Source organism: Syngnathus leptorhynchus, chromosome 15, assembly GCF_054491065.1.
Source record: "Syngnathus leptorhynchus isolate UIUO chromosome 15, UIUO_Slep, whole genome shotgun sequence".
In the NCBI taxonomy this organism is placed as follows: Eukaryota; Metazoa; Chordata; class Actinopteri; order Syngnathiformes; family Syngnathidae; genus Syngnathus; species Syngnathus leptorhynchus.
The window spans coordinates 6598320-6609634 of NC_141209.1; the positions used below are offsets into that span (position 1 = coordinate 6598320).

General features: G+C 41.5%; 1 protein-coding gene across 1 annotated transcript; it reads right to left on the minus strand.

Moving 5' to 3' along the window:
* Positions 1 to 9117: 9117 nt before the first annotated feature.
* On the minus strand, positions 9118 to 10942 carry six6a (SIX homeobox 6a). Its single transcript, XM_085932445.1, has 2 exons — positions 10371 to 10942; positions 9118 to 9781 (listed from the first exon to the last, which is right to left on the minus strand). The coding sequence occupies exons 1-2, from the start codon at positions 10940 to 10942 to the stop codon at positions 9616 to 9618; spliced, it is 738 nt and encodes a 245-aa protein (XP_085788571.1). The 3' UTR covers positions 9118 to 9615.
* Between the last annotated feature and the right edge of the window lie 373 nt (positions 10943 to 11315).

Consider the following 11315-nt stretch of genomic DNA (forward strand, 5'->3'; position numbering starts at 1 on the left):
TGTGCCACTGGTTTTTATTTTTGCTTTATATTAATTCAAGATGAACATGAACATAAACAACGCATAGCAGTCAGCAGAGGTCAGCAGAGAGCCGAGCTTCCGATGATCCGATCATTCAGTGCTCAGCATGTGGCTCAGCTTCTTGGCACAAGAGTGTGGCTTAATATTCACAAATTAACAAACAGGTGATCACAAAGCCACCAAAGTGACTCCTCATACCTGTTAATCTAATGACAACATATCCAGAACGGCAGAGACACAGATGGGATTAAACAGGCTCTGGGGGCCACATGACAGTGAGAAGCCATCAGTCACCTTCAGGATGTGTGAAAGACTAAAATCAATCCAATATGGAAACCGGCACGCTGTTTTTAATCACCCTCAAATCCCTCGTTTCCGAATCGGAGGGGGAAATGTTGCTTTGATAATTCTACGCGCCATATCAGCCGCCACGCGCCCGCCCTTCCGCGGAAGGCCTCGTCGGCGAGCAGGCGTTTAACGACAAAAAGCGCAGGTTGAACTCTTCGCTGCCAGCAACGACAGCTGCTGATGGCAAACAGGGGTCCCAGTCATCAACGGGGCATTTCATTTGTCATGGTTGTAAAGTGGCAGTGGCTCTAAATCAACAGCAGGAAGGGCCTGGACGTGTGCAAATAAACATGGCGAGCGTGAGCTTGCGCAGTCGGCCTCACGCTGATGTTTGCGCTGGCAACGCTCGGGCTGTGCGTCTGCGCTATGAAACACTTTCTCGGCTGAGCGGCCTCCTACGCGGTCTGGCGGAAGGTCGGGCGGGGAGCCGGGTAGGAGACGCTCCCAGGTATCCATAATAATCACAAGGTTGAGGAAGGCGGCGAGGAGGGTGATGAAGGGGACGTGGGGGGATTCATGAGGGACAAAAGGATCTTTTCAGGCCCGACTTAGCGGGGAGGGGAGGGGGGGGGAGAGATTTTCTTACCAATGATGCATGGACCCGACAATGTTTTTTGCCTGGCCCAAAGGCAGCCGCAATACATGTGTGTGTGTGTGTTCCACGCTAGCAAACGAGAGAAAGTACGAAAGCACAAGGATATGTTTACACGACAAGGACCTGGCAAAAATACTGAATGTTTTTCTTCTTGGTGCTTGAAAAGATTTTTTGGACTGAGAATACTGACAAAACTATCATAGTTCATGCAGACATGAAAAAAATAAAACACTGTAATCTGCAATGTCCAATGTTAGCAAGCAATGTGGAAATGTCCCTTTACTGGTGTTCTAAGCAAAAACCTTCCAATGTTACCAATAAGCGCTGCATTTATGTTTTGATGTACATGTGCATGGCCAGACTACACCTGATACTCAAACAAACACGTTCATTTTTACAGATCGTCCTTCATACCAGGAGGGAGAATGCTATCATTTCAAAAAATTGAATTTAAAGCCCATTTCCAAATGTCCACATCTCTGTGTGGAAAAGCATTAGCATTCTTAGTCCAAGGATGGCTGAAATATGAATGACTTAAATCAAACATCTACAAATCTGATGTTAAGTGTGAGTAGCGTTGGCTCTTTGTCTGTCTCCATAGCAACAGCCACCAATTTTTTAGCCACTTGTAACCTTCATGTAAAGCAATAGTTTGACCAAGGGCACATTTAAACCAATTATTATAAATACAACTCACAATTTTGCTAAATGTATAATTTTCCAATGCAGGCTATTAACCAATACAGTGGGAGTTGCAATTTGAGACAACATATAGAAAATTGTGCAGTCCATAGCCAGACTATGAGAAGGACACACACATATGACCTCCAAAAAAGTGAATTACGCTAATGAGGCCGTATCGGGTTAAAAAAAACTCACAGAATAGGAAAGCGCTTCTCCAGGAGGAAGCTACTACGTGACTGAGCTGAAAGAATTATTCATCTCCGTCTCCCGGGCTGGCTGAGTGATAGCTAACTCAGAGTTGAGGCATGAAGAATGAAAAAAAAGAGTTGGACTTGGACGATGAGTTGACTCAACAAAGGATCCCCAAATATTAGTGTGTGAAATAGCATGTTATATGTCAAATGCAGGCCAGCATCACATACAGGTGAGCAGTGGAACCTGTCTGATGATAAAAAAAAAAAAATAAATAAAAAAAAAGGAGGACTTGAGAACAAAAATGTGCCCGGGAGGCTCCAGGTCATAAATCACATGTTGCCGAATCCAAAATCCAGTTTTGTCGGTTGAGAATCACATATCCGTATGATTTCGGAACAAGAGCTGGAAAATGAGAGCTGCATTTCGTCGTATGAACTTTGGAAAAGGTTGTTATTCTCACAAGCTCAGAACGATATAGACGCTCCTGTTTACCACAAAGCTACTAAACGTGCGTCAACTCCATTACAGTAAAGCCCAATGGGTTTACTGAGACATTATAGGAACAATATCTCCATATGATCAATAATTGATCACTGTTATCACTCGAAAGCTTTTCTGAGCGAGTCAACCAGACACCGCTTCTGGCTCAAGGGTGTATTTGGGGAGGGGTCGGAGACGCAACAAGAGGAAGGGGTATGGGATAATGAAATCTACCTCACTCTCCTGAGGGACGTCGTGGGGCTCACCAATAGCTGAGGGACCTCGGCCTTTCTAAACATACCGGCCAAGCCCAAACATCATCCTTCCTTCACAACCCTGCAGCTATGTCCACTTATTTGTCTGCCAAAGTTGGAGTGACAGCACCCCGAATCTGAGCTACCATCTCACTCCCTTTGCCCTTCATCTTTGGACTGCAGGGCCGGATAAAATACCCTCCTCGGTTCCATGCTAGAAAAAAAAAAAACAAGAAAAACATTCAGGAAATGAAAGTTGTAATACGATCCTCTGTGTGCCAAACGTCTCCCTGAGCAGGGACAAAAGGCCGGCAGTGAAAAAGCTGCCGGGCCAATTTTAGTTAGAGAGAAGAGTGGCGAGGCTGATGGTGAAAGGGACACGGAGGGAGAGAAAGATGGATGCGAAGGAGAGCAACACAAGACGGGCCACGGAATCCGAGCCGGGAATTAGTTAGGATGAGATTGCTTCCCCCAAAGAGTGAGGGAAGGGAGGAGGTGAAGCTTGCTCAAGTGATGAACTCCTCCTTGCAAGAAGTAAAATAAACGTAGCCATTCCTCTACAGTGTGTTTTCCAGCAGGCCCCTCCAGGAAAGAGCCCTCATGAGTCCATAACCTACAGTCATGCTCTAGGTCTTGTTATGCAGGACGGAGAAAACGAGATGTTTGATGTCCAACCAACCAGCTAGTTTTAAACGCTTACGTGTTGGACAGTATGATGAGGGCATCTTGGGGCCAACACACAAAATACTATGCCGGTCCTTTCAATATGACTCCACTTAACAACACATTTAGCTACTTTGCTATGTACTGTATTGAATTATTATCAGCTTTGGAAAAAAAAAAAGAAAATGCACTTTTTCCCCCATCCTATTTCTTTTTTTCTTTTTAATTAATCAAACCCTTTGCATGAATCCATACCCAAGAAGTAGTTCTCGGGTCTAGATAAAAGAATTTCATCGAGCACTGACTGGGTTTGGACATCTTGAAGCAAGGACATCTGAGCTGACAGCCTGAATGTCTGCTTCAGCCTCTCTGTCTCAGAGTTTGGCAGGTTTATAACTCTGACCCCAGACCATGACTGAGAAGGGGCTCAAGGTGCTGAACTTCAACTTGGCAACAGCTGCAGAAACTAGAGACCAGAGAGTTATAAATATAGACCATTAAAATCGAAACTGGTGCCCTTGGTCTCTGCCTTAACACTTTATCGCACATGTACATTCACAACCTGTCCACCCATTCACACTCAGACAAAAAAAAACAACAACTTTACATTGTAAGTGTGGATACCTGAGTCAAACACCTCCAACTTTGTCAATACTTGATACTATCATGAATCATGAAAAGAAATATTTTAAAACAAAGGCAATTTTTAGGCATATTGTCTGTAAATTGTATTCTCTTGTCGGAACATATATTCAAATCAAATTTGACGTGCGGAGCTTTCACCGGTACGTTCTGTGAAACGGGAATGAAGTGTTAAACCAGCAAGGCAGACTTTGATGGATCTTGAGCTCCCCTTTGTGGCCAAAATGTGGTACAACAGTTGTATTTTACATCTTAATTGGGTAAAAAATGGGAAACCACATGCAATTGACTTTCAGAAGCATTTTTCTAGGTGTTAAATGAACCTGCATAATGTGAATTTTAATTCATATATTTAAACCACTGAAATGTACTTTCCGTCATGTACTATTAACATGCAATTTATGATGAAGAGTACTCAGGCTCCCTCTAGTGGTAATACAGAATTAAATATTCGAACCATGCAGGTTCAGCAAGTGCGTGGTTGTGGTTCTTACTTTTGTTGTTGTATTTGTTGTTTTGAATTAAGTATGGTACAGTTCAGTTGTGGATTACATTTAAATTGGATTCGTCATTTTTGGAATACTTTCAACCATTTAATTAGCTCTTTTGCTTTTATTGTGCAAATATTAATGTGCGCGCGTGCGTGTACGTGTGCGCGCGCGCGTGTACAGGGGAGTTTTAATGTAGTGAAACAAAATCTCCGGCAGAGGTCTCAACCGAGCCATTGTATAAATAAGAACTGAGTAAAACTCAGATGAATAATTAGTTGGCAGTAGTATATGGGGATACCCGTATATTTATATTAATAATGAGTTATCATGTAGTAACTTTATGGAAAAATAAAAAAATTCTTTGCGTTTGCACCAGCAACCTTTTTTTTCATGCTAAAGTCATGGAATGTGTGATTTTTTTTTCGCCACATATTGAAATTAACTTAGAAATAAGATATTGGGGTTGTAGCAAAGTTTTCATCTGCAGCAACCACAATGTTTGTTATTAATATTGTAATAATATATTGACTATAAATTGAATATTCTTCACAAATTATTGTTGTATATTGTCCATTTAATATTCTTCACAAGGTGAATTAAGGGCTAAACTGAGCTCAGGCAGTGACCGGATAGCTTGATATAGAGATCTGCAACCTCTCTGATTGCATCTAGTGTAATGTCATCATTTTACACGGGCAAAAAAGATTCCATGCTCCGAAAATTAACTTCTTAAGACAATAGGATGTCATTTTAAAAAAGGTTTGGGCCTAACTGTAATACGACACTTAAAATATGAGAAAATATGAATATAATCGAACAAATAATTTGTGTTGAGCTCCAGACTAACTGATTATTCGAGCAAGGGTGATTTCTCGTTTGTTTTGTGTTGTTAAGTTAGATTTAAAAACAACTCGATTCAACAAATAATTAGTGTTGAGCTCCAGACATTTTGGATTTTTGTTGTAAAGTTAGATTTCAAAAGAACCCAAGCCTCTATGAATGGCAACGTGCTGCAATATGGCACATCACAGACAACTGCATAAAAGTGAAGCTTGAATTGGTTCTGACTGAAGTGGGAAATAAAATGCACAAATTCTAATGATAACTCATTTTGATGCTTGGTGTAAGGAGAAAGGAGTTTGCTTAAATGGAAATCTATGACCTCTCCAATTACGTGTTACATCAATTCAATACCATTTATTCAGTATTTTTCCACATTTAATTATTTGTGGAATGTTTACCTCATGTCATTTCATCGACACAAAAACTGACATTGATGATTGAAGTGACAAGTGGTGTTGTTTTGTGTATACAAATGATGTCTGTGTCTCAATGTCCTTGTGCTGAGCATGATGTTGACCTTTTTGGCACCTTGCATCAAAGACAAAGGCGTGAGTGATGCAAATTGGAATTGCAATGGGGCATTGGTGGGACTGTTCTCTCTCAATATTGTGCTGATGTTTGTTTGGAAGATTTCAAAAAGTGTTTATTGATTGTATCCACAGTTTTGCAACCCTTCTTACATTTTGACATGGTGCCCTTGTGGAAATGATGAGTGAGATGAAGGACAGGTCGTTATGTGTTTGTTTAATTGTCTGTTTGTCTGTTTGTTTGTTTGTTTGTTTGTTTGTTTGTTTGTTTGTTTTTCCTGAACCTGACAATCAGAAAAATATTTTACATCATAGAATGGAAGTCAGTGTCTGTAGGCCAAGTACTCAAGTGCGCCTTCTATTGGTCAAAGAATAATACGAGGCAGAATAAAAAGGATCAAATCTGTCATAAAATTGGTCCAAAATGTAATTTCCTTTTTAAAAAGTTGTCTAGCCTAGTGAACTGCTTTTATGATGAATATATGCTGCTCAGTTAGGAGTTAAATTTTCATTTGTCTCCAGGAAGCTAGATTTCATATATAGTTCCGAATCTGACTAAATCACTAAAATATTTTATGAAGTGGCTGCGTTACGGCTTTAAAATTATTGACTTGATGATCTAGATTCACTCATTCTTTTTTCTCCAATATTCACACCTGACGTGTGAATGTTCTCACCTCATGGTGGGGAGATGCTTCAACACCAAGGAAGTAGATTTTACACAATATCTTTGACAAGTATAATTTTATGGGTTTTTTTCTCCTATAGCATTTTATGTTCAATTAAAATTGTATTTATTATTTTGTTATTCTTTTTTTTTTTTTTCCCTTACAAGTGCAGGTGGCGGTTGTGCTTCCACGATGAGCATCCATAGTGCTTTAGAATGCCTTTTGACATCATTGCAATATAGACAACAGCATGCAGCTATTATGCATATAGTGCAAGATGACCTTCAACATACAAGTGAGGCTGAAAAGAGACAACTTTTTACCTGTCTAAATAGCAAGTGACGTGTGTGAGGAGAAAGTCAAACGTGCGTGACAATAAATGACGAATGTTACTGGGCGGGTATTTGGAAAGGTTGGGACAACAAGCCAGAAAAATACTTAAATGGTAATTAAAACCCTTTTAATGGACGACCAGACCACAGTGCAGACACACACATGCTAGGAGTCTTTTCTTTGGATTGGGACCCTTCACAAAACAGCGGCGGGGCCCCTTTGTCCAAGAAGGGGGACCTCAGAGCCATCATTAGCACTGATTACCGCTGACCAGTTTGACAACCTTATTGACCGAGAGAAACACCCCCTTCCACCCACCCACAATGTGTTCCCCCTCCCTCCATCCTCTTACTTTCAATGGAAACGGAAATATTCAGACATTCTGTTCCAAAGAGAAGCCACCAAAAAATAAAGAGCAAAAAAGCCTTGCGACCCCCGTCCCCCCTTTCATATTCGCTTTGTGTTTGAAAGCCTTTTGTGCATCTCACAAGTTACTGTGGACCGATTCATTACAAACTGGAGCCAACCAGGTGTCCGCCCTATACACTTGGAAAAGCTCAACTTGAACTCGCCCTTCTGCCATACTTGGGGAGGGGGCGTCATTTCTTCGATTCTGTAGCAATAAGGGGAGGGGGGGGTTCCATATTCTCGGAATATTCATGGGACAAGGACGATGCTGCATAGGTGGGGTGGGGGGGCTTTTTCCAAGAATATCATCTAAAATTAGTTGCCCTTGCTAGGCTGATAATTTGAAGGTTAGTTTATTTAGAAAAAAACAAAACGTGCCCAGTGTATAGCAAAAGATGATCTTGGTGTGCGTGTGTGCGTGTGTGCGCGTGTGTGTGTGTGTGTGTGTGTGTGTGTGTGTGTGTGTGTGTGTGTGTGTGTGTGTGTGTGTGTGTGTGTGTGTGTGTGTGTGCGCGTGCGTGCGTACTTGTGCTTGAAAAATGTATGTATGCAGTCTGCATATATATATATATATATATATATATATATATATATATATATATATATATATATATATATATATATATATATATATATATATATATATATATATATAAAAAAAACATGGCCTACATTAATACAAACAGACTGGCAATTACACTGAACCTCCTAATTCCTCATTTCTTGTATTACTACAGTAATATTACAACAAACATATGAGCGACATTATCAACATTTTTAAATCATAACCAAAATAATATATTTAAAAAAAAACGTCGCCGACCTGGAACTAGTCCTTCCTACTTGGCTTCTTATAGTCATAAAAAAAATCAATTTCCGTAGATTGAGCAATATTCTCAGAGTATTCTCAGAGTAATCTAAGAATAAGGAGAATACTGCGGTTGAACACATTTTTAGACATTCCAAATAATACAACAAGCGACTCGTGCCATCCTTACTGTTTTTTTGTTTTTGTTTCACGATAGCACAAATTATTAACTGCTGTCAGTGGGACTATAATGTCACAGTTGTGCCACATGGATGCTATGCATAATTTAAAAAAACAACACGGTCAATAATATTGAAAAAAAAAGCGCTCGTGCATCGTCTCTTTTTTTCTATATTATTAGGATGAAAAAAATCTTCAAAATGACACTGTTGACAATTAAGACAAATGTATGCGAAATAGATGGAAACGCAGCAGTTCCTTATTAGAGGTGGGAGTGGGGCATTTGTTTTCTTTTGCGCAAAAAAAAAAAAAAGCATGAAAAAACATTCTGGTTGTTTATGGACCAATATTTACAAAATCACAGGCGGATTATTCTTTTATATTATCATTATTATTATTGGGGTAAATTGTTGTAAATTTCATAAATAAACTATGTGCATTTTATTTACATCAGCCATTTTGACATGAAACCCCAAAATTAATAATCATTAACCACAGAACATTTGTGACATTACACATTTCCCAAATAGGAATTTTGTAAATATTCGCAGACATTTTACACCAATAGAAGTTTTTTTTTCTTCTTTTATGTTAATTTTGCAACAAAGCGTGCAATGACTATCCAAGAAGACGACGGCGAGTGCTTGTCCATGCGCGCAATGCAAGGCTTGTGCACGTCGACAATCTGCCGTGTTTTCATGTGCATGATGCTCTCTCCCCGCGCATCATCCGGGTTAGTGAGCCGGCCTCTCACTGACCTCTCGCTGTCACCCTGCATTACACGACGCCCAGCATGATGGTCAATTAAGGCTCGCTGTGAAATGTGTCAGGGTGGACAGATAGAGCCAGCCATCAAAACATGAATTGATGCAATCTCCGTTTTTATATTGGGTCTTGGTTCAAACAACAATCACAAAAAAAACAAAATGATCCCTGTCAATCCACAATTACTTTATTAAGTTACTTGTTCCCTTTGACTTAAAATACATTGTCACTAAAGCGCGCATGCTCAACAGGTCCACCTGTGCACAAGGTAAAGTATTAAAAAACACCAAGCGAATGAAGATGAAATCCAAAAAGACAGAGCAGATGCGTTTAAATAGGCAAATAAACATTATTTATAAAACTTTTGAAAGAAACGTAAAAATAGCACAGTTCTTTCTCAACATGAAATATGGTAGATTATAGGCGCTCTCTATACTTTCCTTTTTTTTTTTTTTTTAAATCCTTCTCAATGGGGGAGTTATCAGTCTTCCGAGGGTCAAATGCAAATAAAAGTATAGAGGCCTCACAGATCCTTGCATGGTTTTGGCAGGTGTCTGATATCCATGTGTACATGTGTATGTGCGTGTTTGCATGTATTTGTGTGTAACGCAACGCAGGCACTATGAGTCGTTGTATTCGATTGTCTTTCACTCGTTCATCGCCCCTTTTTTCGCTGCTTCCATTCATCAAGAGTTGAGCCGGGAGAGCTCTCAGATGTCACATTCACTGTCGCTGGAGGTGATGGAGATGGCCGAGGCCGCCGCTTTGCTGGACAGGGTTGCCTCAGGACTGGACGCGTTACCCAGACGGTCCACGGTGCCGTCCTCGTCGGCCAGGGAGCGAACAGAGCCCACGGACAAGACCTGCTGTTGAAGCCTGGACAAGAGGACACGGCGTCACAAAGAACTACAACCCTGTAGCAAGCCAATCGTGATCACAGTGGCAAACACAAATCTGGATTTTTTTCCTCTTCTAAAAAACAGACTTGTCTTTTTTTTCAACTGTGAAAGCAAATAGCAAGCTTTTTATTTATTTAAGTGGAGTAATAAGACAACAACATCATATACCTAACAAATCATTACAATGTTTAGGACATCCATCTATCATGCATTAATTTGCAGTAGCAGGAATTAAAAATAAAATGTACCAGACTAATGTTGTATTCTAAAAAGATAAAGCTATTCATCATTACTCTAACAAATGCATTGGTCACATTAACCGCTCGGATTTTTTTTTTATTTTTATTTTTTTATCAGAATCAAGAATAAAATCATTTTCTCCGTGGTGATGCTACGTTATTTTGCGCGTCATTTAAAATGAGCAACAACGCTATTTTGGGATCTTGTAGTGCAGTCTATGCAATAAATCCAAATTTCTGTCCTAATTAAAGAATGCTAGTGCTCAAATTGAGGAAAGTATCATTTTTTTAACGGAAAGATAAAACAAGCAAAATGCGTGTTCTCACCTGTTTTTGGCAGCCGCAGCTCTGTCTCTTTGTCTTCGGTTTTTGAACCAGTTTCCTACTTGTGTGGGTGTAAGTCCGGTAGCCTGTGCAAGCTCCCGTTTTTTACTGGGATTCGGGTAGGGGTCCTGCAAGTACCATTCTCGTAACAAATGCCGGGTCCTCTCCTTGAAGCAGTGGGTTTTTTGCTCTCCATCCCAAATGGTTCTCGGCAGCGGGAACTTCTTCCGCACCCTGTATTTGTCCACCGGCCCCAGCGGGCGTCCGCGCAGCTTCTCGGCCTCCTGGTAGTGCGCTTCCAGCCACAGCGCCTGCAGCTTGCTGTGCGACTCCTTGGTGAACTTGTTGTTCTCCAGGATATGGTAGAGTTCGCGAAAATTGCCCGTGTGGAAGGCGACCACGGCGCGGGCTCGCAGCACCGACTCGTTCTTGTTGAGCACCTCGCAGGCCGCCGGGGCGACAGGCAGCGACCACAGGAAGCGGCCGAGGCGGCCCACGTCGCCGCTCTCCTCCAGAGTCTCGCACACCCCGGCGACCTGCTGGGGGCTGAAATTCAAGATAGGCAGCTGAAACATGGAGGCTTCTCCCGAGTCTGCCCCTCCGTGCTCCTCTCTCTCCTCCACGGCGTCTCCGTCGGCTTCTTGACGCGCGCCAAGGCAATCCGCGAGACGCGCGCCCACCCGCACGCACGCACGCACGTACACACAAGGCAATCCCCCCAAAGTTGAAGCGAGCCGAGGGAGATGCGGATCGATGTCGCCGGAAAGGTGGGGGCAACCTAACGCACCATTGCTTTGGCTAAACTTAGCGGGCGAAGGGATCGGAAGGACCGGAGAAGGAATGACGGCGCAGCGATGTATTTATCAAGGTGGGCTGGGATTCAAAGTAGGAGAGGATTCGAGCCCGAGCAGAGGTGTATTTTTTTTTTTAAAGGGGGAGAAAAAGACA

Bases quoted from the DNA above. Each gene is read 5' to 3' on its own strand.
- six6a (XM_085932445.1), bottom strand. From the start codon at position 10,942: ATGTTTCAGCTGCCTATCTTGAATTTCAGCCCCCAGCAGGTCGCCGGG. The intron at 9,782-10,370 runs GTGAGAACACGC...CCTCTTGTCCAG, and splicing joins GCTGCGGCTGCCAAAAACAG to GCTTCAACAGCAGGTCTTGT.